The 24,496-nt window shown below is 39.5% G+C and overlaps 1 protein-coding gene across 2 annotated transcripts in view; it reads left to right on the top strand.

The window, feature by feature from the left end:
- slc12a5a (solute carrier family 12 member 5a) overlaps positions 1-19,464 on the top strand; it is a 123,889-nt gene extending 104,425 nt beyond the window's left edge. The window contains exons 5-26 of one of the 2 annotated variants that reach the window (XM_026306887.1): positions 3,275-3,329; positions 4,115-4,245; positions 6,327-6,574; positions 7,113-7,324; positions 8,089-8,256; positions 8,487-8,585; positions 9,584-9,641; positions 9,794-9,968; positions 10,110-10,228; positions 10,442-10,540; positions 10,648-10,767; positions 11,582-11,686; positions 12,044-12,212; positions 13,142-13,337; positions 13,923-14,092; positions 14,358-14,489; positions 15,374-15,481; positions 15,934-16,059; positions 17,623-17,813; positions 18,033-18,047; positions 18,263-18,396; positions 19,265-19,464. In XM_026306887.1, coding sequence (XP_026162672.1) covers positions 3,275-3,329; positions 4,115-4,245; positions 6,327-6,574; positions 7,113-7,324; positions 8,089-8,256; positions 8,487-8,585; positions 9,584-9,641; positions 9,794-9,968; positions 10,110-10,228; positions 10,442-10,540; positions 10,648-10,767; positions 11,582-11,686; positions 12,044-12,212; positions 13,142-13,337; positions 13,923-14,092; positions 14,358-14,489; positions 15,374-15,481; positions 15,934-16,059; positions 17,623-17,813; positions 18,033-18,047; positions 18,263-18,396; positions 19,265-19,356 — 2,922 coding nt within the window. In that variant the 3' untranslated portion in view covers positions 19,357-19,464. Of the gene's footprint in view, positions 1-3,274; positions 3,330-4,114; positions 4,246-6,326; positions 6,575-7,112; positions 7,325-8,088; positions 8,257-8,486; positions 8,586-9,583; positions 9,642-9,793; positions 9,969-10,109; positions 10,229-10,441; positions 10,541-10,647; positions 10,768-11,581; positions 11,687-12,043; positions 12,213-13,141; positions 13,338-13,922; positions 14,093-14,357; positions 14,490-15,373; positions 15,482-15,933; positions 16,060-17,583; positions 17,814-18,032; positions 18,048-18,262; positions 18,397-19,264 lie in introns of both variants that reach the window. The other variant, XM_026306886.1, reaches the window with a different exon arrangement.
- Positions 19,465-24,496: the final 5,032 nt, after the last annotated feature.

The raw sequence follows: 24,496 nt of genomic DNA, 5'->3' as shown, positions 1-24,496 counted from the left end.
GAAGTGATGAAGTTGTACTTGACAAAACTGCATTTGTGTAATAAAGCATGCTAATGAAGTACACTCTCAGGGCAGACTGAAAACTCCATTCCTGTCAAAACCAATTTCCGCTCATCTCTGAGGTCGACTGAAGGCCAAATTAGTCTCTAGCTTTTGGATAAAACAGACCTAAAGTGTCCTTTGCAGTCAGCATTAGGGGCGTATCAGGTAGGAAACACTTTTTAAATATGTAAATTAGCTCAGCCATAATCATTATAGCTTAGCAATTATTCAAGTTTTGCCAGTATTCAGAAGGAGAGTGTCCTATTTGCCTGATATATAAGCTGTCTGCCACCTCATATAGACGAGACAGATGGCAAGGCTGCATAATCTGAGGCTGTCTGCTGACAGGCTTGGAGGCCTGAGAGTGTGTAAGTACATGCAAGTTTGAAGGTACCAAGCACTGACTTCAGACAGAGAAAGATACCATTAGCGGACAGGTGTGCAGTATGTACTCTATCAGTTTTAGGTTACCTGCACTGCCTGAAAGTGGGACGATAAAACAGGCTACAGGCTCTGGGTCAGTAGGAAAAAAGATGCTGCACTTCCTACCTGCTCTGGCAGAACAGTGCCGCCTCCAGTGTCTGTGCACTAATCAGCTGCTGATTCAAACATGGGATCATCAGGTAAAATAACTTTCATAGCACAGTCATCGACTGTCTCAACAGGAAAGAACGACAAGACAAAAAAAAAAAAAACACAAGATTAATTCTTAATTTTTGTTACAGGATCTACTGTACCAACTTTTGGTGTTTTGATCCAGGTAATTTAAAATCTTTTAGTGTGACCTTCTGAGATCAGTGCAGGATGGTTAGACCAGTCCACTGAGTTTGTGACAGCAGCTGATTGATGACATTCATGTCTGCAGCAATGCCCAGAGGCTCATGTTGTATCAAAGTAGGAAATTGATAAAAGTAAAGTTAAAGTGACCAAATTCGATTCCACAAAAGCTCAAACTAAGTTAAAACAAAACGACAGTCAGGCCGTCAGAAACTAACACTGGAACAGAATTGAAATGACCAGGCTCAGTCAAACTGATGAATTTTGAGAAGTTGGCGTAGATATTCTCCCATGTCTGGAGCTTGGACGAATTGTCATTTACAATTACAAAACCAAATCTACAATAATAACAAAATGTATCCATTCACCAAAAAAAATGGATACACCTGTCGAGCTTTTGTTCTTATATAACACACATGCAGTTCACAGTGATAATGGTGAAAGACAACACTGACATTCCTAGTGGATTTTGAAACACTGAGCCTTTGATTAGACACAGAAGCAGGTAATTTTTTGCCATCAACTGCTGATGTTGCTGCCGGAAATATCAGCTGTCTTTATTATTTATTCAGTAGTTAATTATAATTAGAACTCAATAAGTATGGGTTTAAAACACCGTGTCCAGCTGGTTCATATTAAAATACAAAGCCTGTGAAAAAGGTCCTAAATATGCACTTGATGGCTACATAAATTATACTGTGCTAAAAGACTGAAGCTGGTAACAAAACCAATAATATTTCCATGTTATCTAATCACCACTGAAATGCATGTAATCCAGTCCTAGGTTACCTTTATTGTACAGTACATTAATTCTACTTGGCAGTACTGTCCGTAAATTGTTTGAGTCCTTTGGTGGCTGCCCTGTACATTTGCGTGGTGAATCGGTATGTGAATGACTACCTCTGCATGGCTACTGCTGCCACCCACATCAGATAAAACACTTAAACAATTACTGTCTTATCTGCTGTGGTGGGAGAAGAACTTGTGTCCTCATAATGACCAGATTAGAGAGAGGAACAGAGCCCAGTCCCACTCACTCTTCACTCCTGATTGTCAGTCCACGGGGGCCCTCAGGTGACACTAACCACATTATAGTCTTCATGGAGACAAATGTAATGATAGTCAAACACAATCGACATGTTGCCCCGTGGCTGCATTCACCAGACTTTCTTCTATTGTATTACCCAGTTCAACTGTTGCTGCTGTAAATGTAAAAATGAGATACAAAGAAGTGTGCACAGGACTTACCAATCTCCTACTGAATCAACATTTTTGTAAAATATGTACTGAAATAATTACCAAAACAGTAAGTGTCTCAACAAGTAAAGGAATAATAAAAATGGAAAAATATTATAATAGCAGTGAGGTCGTATTTACAGAAAAGTAGAGAAGGGAAAAATGAAGAGTTATTTTTACCAGCCTGCTCTCAAATCTTCTCCTTCTGTTTCTATCTCATCACTCTCTTTCATGTGGAGACAATATAAAAAGACCCTCAGAAATTCAACAATAGTGTTTCAAAAGATGATGAAATCTTAATGCTGTCTTTGTGCTGTCACACACATTCTCTCTCCTCTCTTTCTCTGTCTTTTTCACTCATACTCTATTTTGAACTTTGTCATGTTTTATTCCTCTGAACCAATCTTCTGATTTCTGCCTGCATCTTCATCTCTTCCTCTGCAGGGCAGGGAGAACTAGCGGTTTGTGTTGTAGGCGACTACTGATCTCCACTCTAGCATGCCCTTACATTTCTTCTGGTGTTATTCTCCCTCTGCAAGAATTACATTGCAGTTGTCATTGGTTGTTTGAATGTGCTCTGACAGCTGTTGACAGGCCCGACAGCATTATTATTTATCTAATCAGCAACTATGCACCTTTTGAATTTAGCATTTCTCTAAATTCTTGTTGTGCCCATGTAGACTCCATCACAGGGTATTTTGATGTCATATATCACAGGTCTGACACTGTTTTGATGGACATCATTGGAAGGAAAAGCAAAATATGACTTCTAAAAATTGCTATCTGAAAAAAAGGGGAATTAACTTTGGCAGATGACATAACATTTAAAACAGTGTATGATTTGTATGTGTATGATAATTTTCGCAGCAACAATGGTCAGTTTATCCAACTTGTTTTTGTTTTTTTTTTTGTTTTGTTTTTCCATCTACTGATGGAAACCAATTCTTTACTTTATAGCCCAAAATAGTGGCAAACACATGTCAAACTTCAAGAAAGGACAATAATTTAAATTACTGTACTAAGTTTTGATTACTTTCAGGCAGAAAACTGGGGTTTATTTAAATGTATTAAAGAAAACAATGAGTGAGCCTCTTTAGCGGACTAAAGGATGAGGAACTCAGCTGAACTTTTTAGTGTCACAGTATATGTAGATTCAAGTAAATATGATCTAATTTTCTTCCTTTTGCTACTCTGCCTTTTCCCCTCCTCCTCTGTGTAGACCATGCTGACTGCCATCTCGATGAGTGCCATCGCTACCAATGGAGTAGTGCCAGGTGGGTGAGCAGACGCTGGCACCACACAGTCATCACTGTTTGAGGCTGTCCGCTTCTAAATTTCTCTTTTCACTGATTGCTTCTGGCACATTACACCCAGCACAGCTTGATATCCCCAGAAACATTGAAAGCTTTAGTCTGGGATCTTGTGCACTTTAACTTGTCATCACACAGCGTTATTTACACAAAACAAAACCATCGGCCAAATGTCTGAAATGTAAAACTGAATGTATGTGTTTGTATTTGTATACAGACACATTAATGTATAAACAGAAAAGATATATTTTGTAATGTACTTTTATATAATGATGATGATGACTTACAAGCTGGTGTGGCTACAGCAGGGGTCAGAGCAAATTACAGGCTTGTACAGAATCATGGGACTGTACAGCAATTATAACTGTCTCCGTTATAAGTGGTTCCAGTCTTTATGGTGCTGCAAAGTGCTGATTAAGTTCTATTTATTTATGTTCAACTAATTTATTTGTGCAATGTCAGAAAGTACTGTGCACTGTGGTAACCTACAATGATAAGAAAATATCAGGAGAAAAGCTGCGACTGCTGGAGAAAAATATGTTGAAAACAAATTTTTACACTTAGACAATGTTTCAAAAGAACATTTAATTCATAGTCTATAAATAAATTATATTTTATGATCAAATTTAAATAGGTCCTTTTTTTGTATGATGATAAACCACAAATTCACAAAAATATATATTGATACAGACAAACATTACACACACATACTACCAGGTGTCTGTTAACATTACTGTATTTGTGTGTAGCTGGAGGCTCCTACTACATGATATCTCGATCACTGGGCCCCGAGTTTGGGGGAGCAGTGGGGATCTGTTTCTACCTGGGGACTACCTTCGCTGGAGCCATGTACATCCTGGGGGCCATCGAGCTCCTCCTGGTGAGAAACATCCTTCCCACTCCTCTGTCATTCATTCACTTCATCAGTGCGTCTGCGTCGCCAATTCGCCGTGTTTTAGAAAGTTAAGTGTTGAGCCAGTGACAATATTCACATTGTTACTCCAGCAGACTAGAGGTAATTAAAGTTTTGTTTGGGATGGGATCAAGATGAATTTACTAGTGTGTGGACAAGGATAAGCATCAAACAGCTAGTCTTGAAGCAACTGCTTAATGATACTTGATTTAATCCAATATTGCCTGACCAATCAACAAATGTTACATGACATTCCCTACTGTTCTTCCTGAAAATTACTTTGTAACACACTAGCAACAGGTGTGAAGCCTGTTCATCTAAACCTGAGATACAGTGTAAATGATTCAGAGCTGACATCACAAGTCACAAATATGGTTTTTGTCATTATGTCAAAATTTATGATCTTAGGACACATCCACAATACATGAATATGTTTTATTATTTTATTTATAATTACTTAATAACAAATATTACAATAGATACATGTATCTATTAAATATAATCATTTGCAGGTGAATGACATATTATTCACAACATCTGTTTCATAGTGAAATATAGTTAATGGCGATCACAAGTAAAACCCTGTGCTTCCAGCAAAAAGAACAGCAGCATCACATAGCACCAGTATGTGCCACATGACACTGTGAAAATAGTCCCTCTCCGTGAGTAGATTCTTCACCTCTCTGTGGTTTGAAACTGTTTTTTTCACAAGGTGTGTGTTCTTCAGCGTGAGCTGTGATCAGCTGATGACATGCAGGGGTCGTTCATCTAAATATTCATTCCTCTCCTCCTCCTTATTCTCCGCCTTTTATTCCACACTTTTTCCACTGCATTCCTCCATGCAGCATGAAGTATTGAATAATTATGCAAATTCTGCATTAGCGAGAGATCAAGACACTGGCAGAGTAACAAGACTATTCCTTGAAACAGCTCTCATCACTTTGGACCAGTGTTATCAACATACCAGAGTCTATGTGTATGTTATTTTTTTTGTTCTGTCATTATTCTCCTTCTGGATGCCTGTAATGGATATGCAGAGTTTGATCATGCCTGGGGGTTATTTCTGTCTTCTGGGTCAAAGCTGGCTTAGTTTCTATTGTAAAATAACAATCCCAGCAGAATTGTAAGGAGCGGATCTGGAGAAGGCTGATTTGAATATGTTTCATCTTTCCACCCAAGCCAAGAACACAAACTGATGCTGCTATTTTAGGAAGCATGAGCAGTTCACAGTGAAGCAGGAGATTTGTTTGCCTAGTGATGTGTTGTTCTTACCATCAAATCAGTTTCTTCAGCTAAATGACCAAACTGAGCCATGAATCATCTTAAGCTGAGGCATGACCTGCTTGTTCTTCTCAGTATTCTTTGCTCTTTATGGTGGTTTAAGAGTTTGGGTGGGAATCAAATTATTATATAAAAAAGAGAGATTCCCATGCTTATGTAACAGCCTCGCCATGAATCATCTAAAGCTGAGGAGAGATACTGATGGGCTAATTAGGGGTTTGCCATTTTATATATGATGGGACTATTCTTAGATTGACCCATAGTAAAAGTGTAATAATGGCAGTTAATTTTGAAAATTAATACCATGCTTGCTTTAATTAAACAGAATTAAAATAACAGTCAGTATTATGTGCTCTGCCTCAAGCTCCAGTAGAGGACTGTTAATGTGAGAATCACATGTTTTCACACACGACACGGTTGTCCTCATTCATTTCATCCTTCACCACTTTTCTCACTTTTCTTTTAATATATTTCCTCTTGTGTTACCCAGGGTGAAATTTAAAATGTTCAACAGTAAGCAGTGAGCTAAAGAGCAGGATTGTGACTCAAAATCTGCCAGTTTAAAATCCCCAGACAGAGCAGGGAAAAGTGAGAAGGGAAAGTGGATGAGTAACACTTGCACTCCCTAAACAACTAAACCCAAGATGCCCCTGAGCAGTAATGAGAATGTTTAGAACTTTTATTCTGAAAATTGCAGGCATTGTTTCCCTAGATGAATAAAGGTAAAAAAAAAAAAAAAAACATGAAATGTAACCCATCTTCTTCAGATCTACATAGTGCCAAAAGCAGCCATCTTTCCCCTGGAGGGGCTGGAAGGTCCTGAAGCAGAGGCCGCACTCCTTAACAACATGCGCGTGTACGGGACCATCCTGTTGACGTCCATGGCCACGGTGGTGTTTGTCGGCGTAAAGTATGTCAATAAGTTGGCCCTGGTGTTTCTGGCCTGCGTCATTCTCTCCATCCTCGCTGTCTACGCCGGGGTCATCAAGACCGCCATCGAGCCACCTGACTTCCCGTAAGCGGTGACCACCAAGACAGTCCAACAGAAAACCTAACCATAACCCAGACTAACTCAAACATCAGCACTTATAATATACATCTTTACTACCTAAGGTGATGTAGGAAAACAAGCTAAACTAAGCTAAATTTGGATGGAAAGTGAATTGATGTTATATCAGTGACTTTATTGCAGTATGCAGTTTAGATCTTTATTCCAGTGTAGCACATTTTTAACCTAGATGTCTTATCTGCAGTAATAGAAATCAATACCTTCAGGTTCCTGCAGTCATTTCAGGCTAAAGTTAACATGACATTCTTTGACTTACTGTATAGGTTTAGTTATTTTTTTTAGTTATGCTTTCTGTTTTTGTGTATTGCTGTTGCATTATAAGTGATCAGTTTAATCAAACTCCAATCAAATCAAGTGATGGGCAGAATGTTGTATTGTCTGTATTTAATATTGTAAATCTTTACCAAGGAAGTCAAAACAATATGCTTACAAGAAAACACACACACACACACATCAGTGCATTTTGTGCTTTTCTTCTCTACAGTGTATGTCTCTTGGGGAACCGCACTTTGGTGTGGAAGACCTTTGATGTGTGTGCCAAGACCATTGAGACAGACAATGGGACAGTCACCACCCAGCTGTGGCGCATGTTTTGTGATTCACCTTTCCTCAACGCTACCTGTGACAAGTACTTCACTGCCAATAATGTGACTCAGGCCCAGGGCATCCCAGGGATCACAAGTGGAATCCTGGCAGGTTGGTTCATATATACATATATATATATATATTATTGTATATATATATCAAATAGGGCAGATTAACAGTGTTTTCAGATTAGCTGCAGTTTTGTTTTTGTTTTTTCTAGCCATTGTATTACAATTTCTGTCATTTGGCAGTAGTTGCTTTAATAGTCCATAATGTACGTTAACTTTGAAAGGGTGCAATTGTCTCTTTTATCAAATAAACAAAAAACATCTGGTGTTTTCCACTTAATATGCCTTTGCCATTGCCATCACTGTTGCACATTTCACTGATGGCATTTAACTATTTGCAGCAGGATAAAGGAGATTCTTTGGTGACTGTTGAAAGTCTTTCTAGGAAATATAGCAAAAGGTTAAGCATCACAGAGATGAGGCACTAAACTAGAGTAAACCTAGAGCTGTACTAACCATGTTTCAGTCAGGTATTGATTAATAAGTACTAGATTTTGCCCCGATGGGAGACATCATTACCTGATATTTGAATTCTTATGAAGCTGTAAGTTCTTAGCTAATGTAGCCCCAGGCTAAACTTAGTATCAACATTTCTACAAAACCATTTAAAGGCAAAATTCTAACTTAAACCATGAATAACAAAGTGGATTAATTAGATTTGGTTAAATCAGAGTCAGAAAATCTGGATTGGACTGGACAGGAATTTGGCAGCAATGAGAGCATGATTAGGTCATTTTTTAATCTGCTTTTTTCTACATGGAGCATTCACCATCTACATCCTTCCCTGTATTTCTCTCTCCCATCCAGAGAATCTGTTTGGGAACTACTATGAGAAGGGGGACCTGATTGCCAGGAAAGATGTAGACTCGGTGGAAGACCAGGACGACCCCCTGACCAATGCTAACCGCTACGTGTTGGCTGACATCACCAGCTTCTTTACATTGCTGGTTGGCATTTACTTCCCCTCGGTGACAGGTGAAAAGTGTCTCAACTGATTTTTATCTTTTTGCTGTGTCACCTGCAACATAGCTCAGTAAAACTGATTTCTGTAGCATGTCTGTCATGCACAATACTAGACACTTCTGAATCCATATGTGTAGGATTACATTAATATTCTCATGCTTCCTAGATGCCCTGAGTCTGTATGTGTGTAAATCTCAGACCTTGACCAAATTTGCTTCTCAACTCAACTCTCGACTGTTCAGGCATCATGGCTGGCTCCAACCGCTCCGGAGACCTGCGTGATGCCCAGAAATCTATCCCTGTTGGAACCATTGCAGCCATTACCACCACCTCCACTGTCTGTATCCTTTCACTACTGCCATCTGCAGGATAACAAGAGTCACTGCAGAGGCCAAAGACGGATTTTCATTAGATTTGTGTATGTGTGTGTGTTTTGTTTTTTTTTTTTAAACCAACCATACCTACAATAGTGTCTGGTCTGCAAGTTTAAGGTAGTTAAATGAACACCACAAGAATATTACATAAAACCTAACTATGGCCTTACACTAAATCTAAAATTGTTTCATTTGTTCCAACCATATAACCACTCATGGTCTTGTTAGCTTAGTGATGAAATGTCAGACTTTGTTGGTCCAATTTTGACAAAATTACTGTACATGTCAACATTTTATATAGTGAAAGTCATAACTTCTGATTTTGAGGGGTAATGCATTGTTTTTCTGACTGACAGGATGTGTTTTTATCACTGATGGGATACAGTGTTTACTTTCTCTTAAGTAACAGAGATTTAGCTTCTTAATCAGTTTAAAATAGTTTTTAGGCTGCGTTTTTCCTACCAAACTGTCCTTTTGCATTTTTATGGCAGGGACTTTTTTATTTTTTATATCCCAGATTCAGTTAAACTTAACAGAGATAGTTGGCTGCTACATACTGTACGTACCATAATATATAGGCAGATGTAGTTGCAGGTCTACCTCTGGAACAGCCATATTGAATGTCTTCCTTGTATGTGGCAGTAGCAGGTTGGAGTTTAACCAAATGTGATTAGGATTTCTAATTGAATCACTGTACTGCCTATATTATTGTATGAGGGTATTGCTTAAAATAGCATTTATCTGTGAGATATTATCCTAAACAGAGCAAACCTTTCTCTGCAAATACAGATAATTTCTTTATCTGCTCATTAAGTGCATCTTCAAAAAGAAAAGCTCAGCATTTTTAAATTCAAGTCCTATCAACCTGACCTTAGGATATTTGAGCCAACTAAAAATCAAATGCACAGTAAATACGTTGTCTGTGTAACATATAAAAATTACTTTCCTAATCCATAACTGTTTAGACATGTCCAGTGTGATTCTGTTTGGTGCCTGCATTGAGGGTGTGGTCCTTAGAGACAAGTAAGTTCATTCTTGGTTACCTGAGACAAACACTAAACTTTACTATATCTTCTTTTCATATTGTCCTGACTATTAATAATGAAACAAAAAGCTCATTTTTTGTGTGTTTAAAATGGTAAGCATGTGAGAACTTTTCCCATCTTCCCATCTAGGTTTGGGGAAGGCGTGCATGGGAACCTGGTGATTGGCACATTAGCTTGGCCGTCACCGTGGGTAATTGTGATTGGCTCCTTCTTCTCCACTTGCGGGGCAGGGCTGCAGAGTCTGACAGGAGCTCCTCGCCTCCTGCAGGCCATAGCCAAGGATGGCATTGTCCCTGCTCTGCGGGTCAGTCTGTCTGTTTATTTATTGTATATATCATATCTTTCTAATGGCTTTTCATTCTGGGACATATGGAATAAAGGACTTTAAACAAACATACTTTAAAGTGGCAACATTGTTAATTTGTTTTTAATGTGGTCCCTGCAGATCTTTGGCCATGGGAAGGCCAATGGAGAACCCACATGGTCCCTCTTGCTGACAGCTTGTATCTGTGAGAGTGGCATCCTCATTGCCTCCCTGGATTCAGTGGCTCCCATCCTCTCCATGTGAGAACTGAAACAAACTTTCTGATTTACTGCTTTTTTTGAGGACCAACAGTTGGAGATTTCAGAGCAATGGGTTCCCTGTTTTTTCCTTGAACGCATAAGCATAAGCCAGATTTTATGGGCTCAGCTCATTAAAACATAAGTGCAGACAGCTTTTTTCATTTGGTATGCCAAAAAACAATTGAAGTTTCTACCATTGTGTGTTCCCTGCAGGTTTTTTCTGATGTGCTACATGTTTGTAAACCTGGCCTGTGCCCTACAAACGCTGCTGAGGACTCCAAACTGGAGACCTCGCTTCAAGTTCTACCACTGGTCAGTTTAGCAACAGAAAAAGCAGCTGCATTGTTGTATTTTAAATCATTATTCTGTACTGAAATACACTGGTCTCTGCCTAACTGTCTATTTACCCTTCTATTCAGGGCTTTGTCCTTTTTGGGGATGAGCTTGTGTCTCACTCTCATGTTCCTCTGCTCCTGGTACTACGCTATTATCGCTATGGCAATTGCTGGCTCTATTTACAAGTATATCGAGTTTGCAGGGTAAGTGGACACATTATGAGACAATGGATGCATAAGAGCTAAAAGCCCCCACATCTCTCCTACATATGAGCAGGTCTGCCTGAAAGAAACTGAAAGAGATGTAAAACAACTACAAACAAGATTATTTGTCGTATTTTTTTTTTTTAGATCTTTTTGTAGTCCTTTTGTCTCTTTGCAGTTATTTTGCATCTCCTTGTAGTCATTATGATTCTCTGCTGTCATTTTGCCTCTCTTTATAGTCACTTTGTGTGTCTTTGTAGAAACTGTCCATATCTTTCAGTGAAATGTTACTGCGACATCACAATACTGTGCAATTTTAATATGAAGAAATGAATAAACAAAAAGTTTGATTGAATTTGGTTGACAGATATTCAGTTTTAAAAGACTGTGAGCCAGAACAAAGAAAATGTGATTTTGAATCCCGCCATTTAACCGAGCTCTGTAAGTTTACAGCAGGAACTATCATTGTCATTTTCAATCAAGACTCTATCTCGGGGGCCCCCTGATCCCTTATGCCCCTGTGCCTGTACCTGGCAGATCTGTTCAGTAATCCATCTAAGCTTATAATGGAGTATTACAAAGCCTTGCACACTAGGTATTTTAGTGCTGTGGTTCCCTGTGGTGAATGACATGTTAACTTGACATTTATGAGTGGTGCCTAATTCTTAATCACACTGCATTATGTCAAACTGTCATCTAAAAGTAGATCTGTGCTGACTGTATCACTGTCACTTTTTAAATTTAGCATGAAGCTGCAAAACTATTGTTCATGATTTTACTGATGAATATTGATTGGCTCTTGTCTGTGTCATAGTGCGGAGAAAGAGTGGGGAGATGGGATCCGAGGTCTGTCCCTCAGTGCTGCACGTTATGCTCTCATGCGGCTGGAGGAAGGTCCCCCACACACCAAGAACTGGAGGTAAGATACACAAACACAAAGTTGCACACTGTGTTCATTTATCATGGATCTAATTAACATAGAAATGAACTACATGTCTACACATGTTCAGGCATTCTCTTAGTTAATGCGATTCTTGTCATCACAGATGCCAAATAACAGAAACCTTTTGTGAATTCATATAAACATGTGCATCTTTCATGCTGTTTTTCTCTGTCTCTCTTTTCCATTAAGGACTTTTACTTGGCCAACTTGGCCATTTCCGTCTTCACGCCTTTATTTGTCACTTCTTCTTCTTGCCCTTTTCTAGCTTGTCTTTCTACTTTTCTCTGCTCTGTATTTTCAATTTCTCTCCCCTTTGCTCTCCAATCAATTCAGGCCTCAGTTGCTGGTGCTGGTTAGTACAGATGCAGAACAAAACGTGGAACAGCCTCGTCTGCTTTCTCTGACCAACCAGCTGAAGGCAGGCAAAGGTCTAACCATTGTTGGGACAGCTCTGGAGGGCACCTACCTGGAGAACTACGACCAGGCCCAGCGTGCAGAGCAGGTGGGCCTGGTGCAGGAGCTACGAAGGACAATCTTTAACAGTTTTTATTGTCAAAATATGAAAAATCACATCATGTTAATACTGTACAACACAATACATTCATTCAATAGTAAAATGCCCTTAATCAATTAATTATTTCATTCAGATCTGTAGAATAGTTTTTTTTTTTTCAGTACAAAAACTTTTTATAGAATTTCTCATTGAGGCATGACTGAAGTAACAAAGTATAAATTTCTAATTTCATCTCCAGCCAGCTGAATGGATATCTGTCTAAACTCATGCCATATTAACCTTATTCAATGCTTCCTCAGTATTTACCTTTCCACTCCCCTGCATGGAGTACCATGACTATATACATGGTGTCAATTTAGGCTCATTGTAGTGTCAATAAAGAAAATCCTTAATCCAAAAATACAGTCAAAGCATATCAAAGAATACAACAATGGCCATATGGATACTTGAAAATACTGGATGCTTTACTGTGGTTTGATGCTTTAAAGGTTCAATCTATAATATGTAGAGTGATATATTAGCATGTTGTCATTAGTGTGTAATCACTGGAAACCACCAACTGTTGCATTTTCTTAATCTTAGAATGAGCCTTTTAAATCTGCATAGGGAGTTGGTCGAAGCCAACCGCGCTGTGCCACCATGTTTATACAGTAGCCCAGAATGGACAAACCAAACACTGGCTCTAGACAGGGAATCGTGTTTTGTTGACCATACTGTTCCTCGCACCTGAAAATGTGTGTGGTGGGGTGTGAGTGGTGGTCACAAGGTTGCATTCTGCAGTTTCATTGCTAGATGCCACTAAATAGTTCACATTTTAAATTTCACAGGTAACACAGATTGACGTTAGCACAATGCTAGGTTTCATTTTCACCTTGTACACCATTATAACATTTATTGTCTCTGTCATAACTTCCTAGGCACTGCATAAACTGATGGAAACTGAAAAAGTGAAGGGCTTCTGTCAAGTTACTGTGTCCTCAAACCTGCGTGACGCCACATCCCACCTCCTCCAGGCCAGTGGGCTGGGAGGCCTTAAACATAATGCCGTGCTGGTCTCCTGGCCTCGTAACTGGAAGCAGGGAGATGAGCACCAGACCTGGAGGAACTTTATTGGTGAGATACTGCAAAAAAAAAAAAGAATGAAAGAGGTTATTCCATTAAGAAAGACCGCAAAGCTTTGGCCTTAGCTGAGACAGATTATTAATTAGACTAGGGAAGTGCTAGTGAGTAGTGATGTTTCTCTTTAACCAACAATTTCAGGTTTTAAACTCATTTTATATCCAGCATTTGTGCCGCTAAAGTATCTCAGGCTGATAAAATCCCTAGAGCTCATCCTGCTATTTGACATGTCTGTTGAGGTCATAGGTCAAAAGAAAATCTCCCTAATCATAAAGTGCAACATTGCAAAAAAAAAAAAAGATTAACATATTTAAACAGAAAAGGATTTGCTGATGCATAACAGAATTACTGGGTCAGGTTAAGCAACATACATAGTCACAATAAAATCATCAGTGTCAGAATTTCCCTATGAGGTCAACTATAGACAATAATACAGATGGAAAGAACAATTCAAAACAAAATCCACCTTAAAATGGTGAATCACTCTCATTGCAAACAGTGTTTCCAATGAACACAGGTTGTAGATGTAGTACAGCTAACACCTGCATCTCTCACTCCAGCTGTCTTTCTGTTCTGCAGAATTGGTCAGGGAAACCACTGCTGCTCACCTGGCTCTGCTCGTCCCAAAGAACATATCGGCCTTCCCATCCAATGGCGAGCGCTTCACTGAGGGTCACATTGATGTGTGGTGGATTGTCCATGATGGAGGCATGCTGATGCTCCTTCCCTTCCTTCTCCGTCAGCACAAGGTACTGAGTATTTTTTATTAGTACAAAAAAAAAGGACAAAACACAAAACATTACTAATACAGTACAAACAGGGAAACTTGGAAAGCAGAGCCTAAGCTCCTACAGTCAGATTCGGGTTTCTTGAAGATTGATCAAGCAGATACAAGCAGATTTCTTGATGCTGATCACACCACATGTTAATTACCGACCATAAGAACCCACAAAGTGTAATCAGAAAACAGTGGAACAATAAGGATGTCTTAGAAATGATGCTGTTGCTCCTCAGGTTTGGAGGAAGTGCAAGATGCGCATCTTTACTGTGGCCCAGATGGACGACAACAGCATCCAGATGAAGAAGGACCTGACCACATTCCTCTATCACCTCCGTATTGACGCTATGATTGAAGTTGTTGAAATGGTGAGCTTTCTCAGGACGTTTCTCATTTATTTTTTTTAAATATCGGTAAACTGATTGGTCAAAACATTATGGCCAGTGACAGGTAAAGTGAACAACACTGGTTGTCTCATTACAATGGCACCTGTCAATGTGTGGGTATAGAAGGTTGCAAGTGAATCTTCAGTCTTCAGAGTTGATGTTTTAGAAGCAGGAAAAACAGGCAAAGGCAAAGATCTGAGTAACTTTGACAAGGGTCTCTATGAAGAAAAACATTCAGCTGCTTTAGTGGTGAAATTGTCTGACACTAGTGCCAACCGGCTGCTGCACTGACTTCTCTGTACACAGTATTAGGCAGGTGGTCATATTGTTATGGCTGATCAGTGTATAATTAGAGGTAAATACATATGTGGTGGGGCACATCTAACAATTTTTGTCCTTCCAAAAATAACAATTTAACACCCACATCCATTTATTGAAGAAATGGGTCCAGAAACTAACAGATTTCTTTTTTTTTTGGGTCATTATTTAATTGGAGGAAAAATCCAGACTACACTCAATTATCCTCATGTTTGATTGATTGTGTCTCTTTCTTCTTTGTAATCGGAGGATTTTTACCCCACATTCAGGTGTGGCCATTTAGAACAGCAACAGACACATCTGACTGGATGCTTGGTCCTTTGTTGAATAAATTGTTTTTTTTTTTCAAACCTATGTCATCTTTTACACATTCCACAAAAAACTTCTTAGTAGGAGATCCAGCTGTGGACTGCATCTGCATCAGGGCATCTACAGAAGAGTCAGTAGAGACATGCATGAGGGTTATTGCAATGAATATATTTGTAAAAAGGGAATATAAACAAAGCGGGGAAAATAAAGAAAAAGCTAATTCATTTCTCTTATTGTAGCATGACAGTGACATCTCAGCCTACACTTACGAGAAGACCCTTGTGATGGAACAACGGTCACAGATGCTTAAACAGATCAACCTGACTAAGAATGAGCGTGAGAGAGAGGTAAGAAAGTTTACTCATGTCAGTTTTGCTCTTCTGAAATGATATCAAAGATGCACACATAAACTTGACATGACTTGACAGCCCAACATGGCATGGCTTGAGTTGATTTAACATGAGACATATGCCCCTCCAGACAAAAAAGCATAACTATGGTTAAAAAGAGAAGTGGGACACCACATATACCCTCTCTATGAATATTGTCTGCTGCAAACAATCCGCGGTAGCATAATGGTGTTTTGAGAAATGTGAAAAAAATATATATAAGATATTGATTTCAGTGTTATCCTATTATTACTTCCCCCAAATTCTGTTGAACTTTAAAATTGCCTGGTCAATAACTGTAATAACTGCAATTGAGTTATTCTTATTTTCAACACTTTCCTGACTTGCTCGCTCATAACAGTGAAAATGTCTTGACTTCTGTCCTCTTTCATCCACCTGCGTCACCACAGATCCAGAGTATCACAGATTCATCCCGGGGATCTATTCGCCGTAAGAACCCTGCCGCTGTGACCACCCAGCTGAGTGTGACTGAGGACCCGCCAGCAGCAAGCAAAGAGGAGAAGCCTGAGGAGGAGGTAGGATCAGCTCTTCCGGTAGAAGACAATTGTATTTAAAATGAAGTTTATTTATGTTTATGTGTATGGTCACATGTAGGTGCTTATTAATCAATCTTTTGTTAAATATTTTTGAAAATGTACATCATCAACAAATACTGGATGACTAGAGGACAATACAAAGTAAAGGGCATTTAAAAATAAAAATATACTGTAGTAATTCTAAGATTTAATGTTTGGGAATAAACCTACATTAGATTAGATGATTATCAGTCACATTTCTCAGTACAAAGCTGCAAAAGCACCTTAGTTTTGAATTAATACTTGAAATTCCATCCATCCATCCATCTTCTCCTGCTTATCCGGGGCCGGGTTGCAGGGGCAGTAGCCTAAGCAGGGATACCTAGACTTCCTTTTCCCTGGACACTTCCTCCAGCTCTTCCGGGGGGACACCGAGGCATTCCCAGGCCAGCCAAGAGACATAGTACCTCCAGCGTGTCCTGGGTCTTCCCTGGGGCCTCCTCCCGTCCTCCCGGTGGGACATGCCTGGAACACCTCCCCAGGGAGGCGCCCAGGAAGCAGATGCCAAGCCACCTCAGCTGGCTCTTCTCGATGTGGAGGAGCAGCGGCTCTACTCCGAGCTCCTCCCGGGTGACCAAGCTTCTCACCCTATCTCTAAGGGAGCGCCCGGCCACCCTGCGAAGGAAACTCATTTCAGCCACTTGTATCCAAGACCTAGTCCTTTCAGTCATAACCCAAAGCTCATGACCATAGGTGAGAATAGATTGACCGGTAAATCGTCTTCACCACGACGGACCGGTACACCGACCGCATTACTGCTGCCAATGCCCCGGTTTTCAAATACTTGAAATTATGGGAGACAATTTGTCTGACTTTGTCCAAAATCAACTAATTTCTTCAACCAGCAACTGCAAAGCTGACTAGTCACTATGTTGTACATCATCTATTGGATTCATAAATAAAATGAAGTTGTGTTTTACTGGGATTAGGTGCCAGGCTATTTTGGCTCAGCTCAGTCAGTAACTTCTTGGAGACTCCTCTCATTGCCTTTGGACTAGAGCCAGGCTGTTTCCCTGCTTTTTGTTAAGCAAAGTTAAGCATGAAAAAATAATGAGAGTAATAGTGGTATTGACGTTTTCATGAGTTTCCCAGCAAGTGAGTTTATTTCTTTCTTTTCTAATTTTGAATGTATACATTTTGAGGGAATGAATCGTTCCCTTTTTAGTATTTTCTGCCTATCCTAAACTGATGCCATCTTATTGTTCTAATAGCAAGTTCATTTTAAAGGTCATGTATGTTAAAGATTCCCAGTTCTCACAGCTCATAGTACTGGAAAAGAAACCAGGTAATGCACTGAAGAAAACAACATAAAACTTCTTAATTACACTTCTGCTTCCTTCCCCTCTCTCAAACACTGTCACTCTGTGACTTTACCTACATTTCCACCTCAACCGTGACTCTTTCAACCTTCCATATAATGTACATGTAAATCCACATCCGTCCTCTTTTCCTCTTGTCTCATAGTCAAAGTCGGCATCTTCCCCTGTGTCCCCCCCTGCCCAGGTCCAGCTCATTCATGACAACACGACCCCAGCAAGCCCCGTGACCCCAGCCACCCCGCTGACGCCCGAGGCGGCTCAGAGCCCTGGAGAGCAGGTTCAGATGACCTGGACTGAGAAGTGTGATGGGGAGCCCGCCAAGCCGCCGGGCGCAGCCACACCAGAAGGCATCAAAGACATCTTCAACATGAAGCCGTGAGTGCTTTGAAATGCTCACTGAACCTTTAGATGTTGTTCTTGACAAAAAGCCTCAAATCTGCACAGTTTTTGTTTTTCTATGCCATGCACCAAAGAAGTCTGTCAGAGTGATATTAAAGGATTTGAAGGTTGTTTGAAGAATTTAGATTTAGATATATAAAAACATTTAGAGCTTAGAATTGATATACATGTGTTTCTCTTCTTGCCATGCTGCAGTGAGTGGGAGAACCTGTAAGTACTGAAGTCCCTATAAACCTCCTTCAGTCTGTTTACATCTCATACTGACAAAGTTCAGGATAGGATAGTTGTGTGTGAATGAGTGTCGGTCACCTCAGCCAGCTTGGAATCACAGAATGCTTCATAACATGCTTTAAATATAAAATGACTATCCATCTAGCAATGTGAATCAGTGTGACCTCTTTTACTTTTGCTTTGTTTTCACTCAGGAATCAGTCCAATGTGCGACGTATGCACACAGCGCTCCGGCTGAATGAAGTCATTATCAAAAAGTCTTCAGAGGCCAAGCTAGTCCTCCTCAACATGCCCGGGCCTCCCAAGAACAGGACAGGGGACGAGAACTGTATCCTTTCCCTGGACTAGGTGTAGAGAAGATACTCTAATATGTTGCTGTGCTGTCAGTCTGTAGAAATGCAAATCAGCTTTGACACGAGTCACTTGCACTCTGATCCTGATCCTTGCACTCTGATTGCAGAAAGGAACTCTTATTATCTGTATTAGCTTTAGCAGATGTTTTTGTCTAAAGATCCTTCAGACACAAAAAGATCCGACACAACGTAAAAATCCTATCACCAAAGATTTATTGTTTGTTTCTGATCTAAGATTAGACCATTAGACACTTTGGATGTTTGTCACAATCTGTCCTGAGCATTTAATAAGGATCCTGTAGCACTGATGTATTGACCTATGTATGGTATACATATAGTTAACAAGAGCTTATTAATTGATATTGAAGAAGTGTGAAAAACAGTAAATGATTTTAGTGCTGCTCTACAGATCTACAACTGAATTTAATCCTCCAGGCATTTCATTATATTCAAGCTTGTTTAGTTCTCCACCAACTCCTGAGAGACGTTTATCTGGCTCTTTAGCTGCTACATGTGCCACTATTGCAGCTAGTTCCTAACGTTGGTATTTAGTGCTGGGCAGGCAGCATATGATTGCTTCTTTGCTGAAAATAGCTATTTTGACAATGTGTTTTATGACAGGAAAAACAAACCAATTAGCTGAAAACACCTTGTAAAGTAGAGCTGGGAAATGTGGCTTTGTCACAACATGCAACTACTCAAGTAGTCATGTGATCCACTGTTAAAGCTGCTAATCAGCATTTTTGTATAATTTTGTTTTACAGACTCAGTTTTACTTGCAGTGTAACATGTAACGTATCTGTCAGCTTTGTTTCCTCTAGTTTCTTTAACCTTCTCACCCAGACATGGAGTTCCTTGAGGTCCTCACTGAGGGTCTCAACCGGGTCCTCCTGGTCCGCGGAGGCGGGCGCGAAGTTATCACTATCTATTCCTGAAAAAGCAGCCCCCTTCACCACCACCACCCCTTCACCCCACTCCTTGCCCCGTTCCTGTGTCACACCTGTGCTCCCACATTAACACTCTCATTAACACTGCTTCATCATCAGTGCTGTTTATTTCTGTAAGATAGTCCTCTCACACCCAACCTACAGCCCAGCTCAGCTTCAACAACTCTCCCTCTGCTCCATCCCCCGCAGGCCGATGAGCAGTAGCACATGCTCAGCTATTAAACCCTTCATTTTAGTCTATAAAGCTACTATACCTTCTGTGGGCTCTAGACTAACTTAGATGCTATCTAGATTTATTCTTAAAGAAACCTACTTTCTTGCTAGTCACTAATCTAGTGTAGTAAATCGCGTTGAGTTGGAGTAACTAGGTGAGGAGGAAGAAGAGGTGGGTGTGGGTTGTTAGTTGAGGTGTGAGCGCACATGCATGTGTGTATCTGTCATTGTTTTAATCTCTGCAGATTCTTCTCTTTTTTTGGGGGCATACAAGCGGCTTCTGCTCAGAGAGACCGAGAGCCAGCTGGAATGAGCTCAGTGTAGGTTTATCTGTTTAGTTCCCTCGTGGTGATCGGACACCTCCCACAGCGTTTCAGCCTGTTGTCTTTGATGTGAACTTTGAAGGCAAAAGACACCACTACCCACGGTCAGGACTATCAGCTGGAAGGAGGAGGAGAGTTAAGTATGAACTGTGACATGCACTTTGATATTTGAAGAGGACTTAATTGTGGATAGAACCTGCAGTATAACCTGACCACACCTTTGCATGGCATCCTCTAACTGTGTGTTTTTACTCGACTTGTTCTTTTACCGCCATCACTGTCTTTCTATCCCGTCCTTCTTTCAGTTCATCTCTTGGTGGCTGTTCATCCCTGTAGCCACTATTAGTGCCAAAAAAATACAACAAGGCTAGCTTAGTTTCTAGAGATTGACACGTAATTAAACTGTGAATAGTGCGTTTCCTAGCAGAAGGCTGGTGTGACAGCAAAGTGAGGAGACAGTACAAACCCCCCTCCCGCCCCCCGAGAAGATTATCATTGCCAGCACCCCTCGACCCTCGTGTGGATCACTGTAAATAATGTACAAGCTCTGACGCGTTGTTCAGTATGAGTGTAGTATTTTTGTGACATACTAAAAACTTCTAGTGGAGAGAAAATGTTCCAGCTCTCAGTGGGACAGCTCAAAATGCCGTTTTTAAAATGGATTTATTTATTGGATGGCATAGGCTCCTGTCACTATGGTAACCATCGTTGTAACCTCAACAAGCACTGCACCTACACTGTCGGCCACTGTGCAACAAGTGACATTTTGATGAATTCATCAAGTTCATTAAAATAAAAAAAATATATACACTAAATGTTATTTTTTCATCTAGAGAACAAATATGTGCTTATGTTTATAGATAGAACTTACTCATATTTCTAAAATTGTTGTATATCATTTTGATTTTGTCACTCTGAATTATTGTTGTTTTGCCAAATTTAGATACATTTAATGTGCCATATCAAAGTATTTTTCAGAGACATAGTGAACAAAATTCTGTTGATTAAATCAGATGGAAGTGTGCTACAAAGAGACAACCGAGGTGTCTACATGAAACTATGTATGATGATCACGCTGTATTTGGAAAGGCACCCTATAGATGATTAAAAAAATAGATGTTCAGATCTCCATAACACATCAACGCCTAGCAGCTGTAAAAAGGCATATCATCTCTTACGGGGGTGAATGTTTGAACATCTGTTGACCAATTCTTTATAGGGTCTAGTCCAAATAAATAGAGGGGACAATGGCTTCTGTAGCTAGGAAACTCACTTTGCCCACAAGACTGAACTCTATGCAGTAGACTCTCCAGTGAGATTTTATATCCTCTAGATTGGTTACGATTTGAGCCACACATGTCCCTGACTGAATGATTTGTGAGCAGATCATACTTAGGTTAAAAAAGTGCATCTTGGAAGGAATGTGCAATAGTTGAAATCCGGACTCATGTGATCATGTTATTTATTTTTTTACACATATATTTTGTATAAGTAGATTTCGTAAGTCTTATATAATCCAGAATCATCTCACTCTGACCAAGAACAGCTGTCACTTTAATTATTTCCGTTTCTTTTCTGGAGGAAAAAAAAAACTGTTTTTGGTCATTTGCACTTGTAGTAGAAACATGACTATAAATGCACATCTAAATATCTATCTATATGTATAGATAGATATATAGATATCTACACACAGTATATACAATATAGAGAAGTAAAACAGATTAGTTTCTATAACTATTTAAAAACAGTATTAAATGTTTTTAGTGTTGCTTGAATGTCGGATCATATGTTGTGAATGCTGCTAGTATCAATAGATTTATTTGTACTGTAAATAGAGATGACTAAAGCAACATTAACGATCAAGTGAAAAGGGTGAAGATATACATATCAGTGGTGGGGGTTGTCTCTCGAGACGAGGCTGTACCTGTGAATATTCGGCCTGTGATCTCTGGACAGGGTTAGCTTTGTGTTTTCTTAGAAAGGTCTACTGAATATCTTGATGCAATATTACAACTGAGGGCAAACCCTCCACCCTTTTATTCTCTTTCTAAAAAGAAATGCTCTCATGATTATTATCACCATCTTAAATCCCATGAGTAAAGCAAGCCAATTTTAAGGTAAAAGATGATTAATTTACTTAGTTTATTGAAAGAAAATGCCAAAATATCTTTGAATATGAATATTTCTGGTTTATCTGCTAAATGCTAATGTATGCAAATTTTTAAAGACATATACTTTTAACACCTGCGATACTTAAGAAGCAGCCACTCCTACTTTTCCAGGATTTTTGAGTGCCAAGTTCTAAAGATTTTCTTTATATGCTTGTCACCCTAACACTTAACACTCATATAGGTTTTCGAAAAACATGGCTGTTTTGGGATTGTCACCACAACATTGCCTGCATCAACTGAGCCTTTTAAATTTATTCAAAATATGAAAAGAAAAGATTGATGTTTATTGGAGACGTTTATTGGAAATGAATTTATTTATCCAATTATAAATGTTTTATAATTGCTGTTTGCATGGTACTATGTGGCAATATTTGTTTTAGTGGTTTCTATAGTAATGACTTACATGTTCAAGGTGCAGAGTGGGGGCTCTGCTTGTCAAATGTTCTCACTGAGTTACACATTTTGACAACTCTATAGAGTGTTTGCCGTACAGTCTGCGACATGACTAGCCCTTGAAAACAAGTCTTTTGCAAAAAATGAAAAGTATGAGTTCACTATATTCTATTTATATTTTAATCCTGCTGAAGTAGTCTTATGTAACGTAATAGGAGATTTTGAGTTTGTGATTGGATTGGCCTTAGGAATGGTCATTTCACCTTTGTAAATATATATCACCTAAGTCAGAGACACTGTAACCTTCTAGTGCTGTCTTTTGTTGTACACTGTTCTATCACTGTGGACAAAGTCTTAGAGTTTTGTAAGATTATGTGCAATATTGTTCTCACATTGGTCATTTTATCACGGTTAAGTTTTTATTTTATATGAACAACAGGAGGTGTCAGCAGTGACTTATTTCATCAGAATGACTGTCACCAGGTCTTAATGACCATAAAGATCTAAAGTGTCCATCCCAAATGTGACTGGGATGGCAAAGCACTTTACACTGAGGGGGCACTCAGTGTAAAGTGTGACAGAATTAGCCTGCAAGGGGGGGGGGGGGGGGGGTGTCAAACAAGAGCCAGCTTGCTCTGTACAGACTTTATCCCACAGTGACCTCTGGTGGCACATGAGTGTAATTACAGCCAGCTGTGGAGGTCTGACATATTAAGACTAAAAAACATAATTCCCACTGTATTGCTGCAGACAGACAGACCTATCTGCTGATTTGGTCTATGATTTGAACATTTTCTTGGACATTTTAGCATGCATCACATTTCACTTTCCTTTCTCTTGCCAAACTTTAAAAGAATAACAGTAACTTTAATTTATAGTGCTTGTCACTCAATCTGTGAGGTGAGCCTTCCCAGAATCACAACCCATCTGCCCCAAATCTCTGGCCTACACCACCCCAGCCACTAACTCCGCCCCAGCTCTGTATTTTAAATGTGATTGCAGTATAATTCTGAAAAATGATCAAAGAATATAAAACTCGCGCTTCCAATTCTGGTACCAGCTCTGCTTGGACAGCATAAGATAGTAAACTTTGAAACCAGCACGTCCTTCTCCCCCCCAACTGATCCATGATTTAGATCAGATCCTTCGCCTGCACAACTGTAGCATGAGACAAACTTGCCGGTGATCATTACTCAGTCACCATCCTTAAGTGGATATTAAGGGCTCTGAAACACATCTGCTATTGGGTTGAGGAGGCTGTCCTGTTTAAATACCTACAAAGAAAACAACAAAAAGAAATCCCAGATTATTCCAGGGAGAGACTAGATTGAATTCTTCAGTATATCCTCTGAGAAGCATCTGAAATGGGCACTTGAAGTTGGATGGAAAAGAGCAGCTGCACTTATATTTCACACCCTCGATGTCTCTGGGGATGAGAAAAAGTCACTATCCATGCAGTGCAAGCAGAGCCCTGTTCCAGTTATGTTGTGTAACTCAGTGCATGCATGCAATTACCCTGAACAAGGTGTATTGATAAATATATTGGGTGTTTGTGGTATAAAAGTATTTTGTTTATGACAGAAACTTTTCTTTCTAGTAGTATGAGTTTTTTCTCTTTCCTTACCACTGGCCAATCATTGTATCCAAGATGATTATTACTATAGATTCTATTTTATATGATAGATTTAATGACAAGGTCCTCTTATTGTGTCAAATGTTATTTGCAGATAGACTGGTTACCAAAGTATATTTCAGTTTACTTAAATGATCTTTGCTCCAGTGAATTAGACAAGTGAATGCTCTATGGCTTCTGATTATTTGTAGCAATTATTAGTTAATATATAAAATAGTGATTCAACTAAGTTAAAGTGCCAAAGTATTAGATGTCTGCAAATCCACAATGCATGGAAGTTGCATCAAAAGGCACTTGCCTAAAACTTTAAATGTATTCCTTTTTATTTACCAGCAGTAATTCTGTTTAGTGTATAGAACACAGACATTTCTGTGAATGTAAGCAATTACCCAACC

Source organism: Mastacembelus armatus, chromosome 5 (genome assembly GCF_900324485.2).
Source record: "Mastacembelus armatus chromosome 5, fMasArm1.2, whole genome shotgun sequence".
NCBI lineage: Eukaryota > Metazoa > Chordata > Actinopteri > Synbranchiformes > Mastacembelidae > Mastacembelus > Mastacembelus armatus.
The sequence above is the reverse complement of the archived record's forward strand: the minus strand, read 5'-3'. Positions and strand labels throughout refer to the sequence as shown.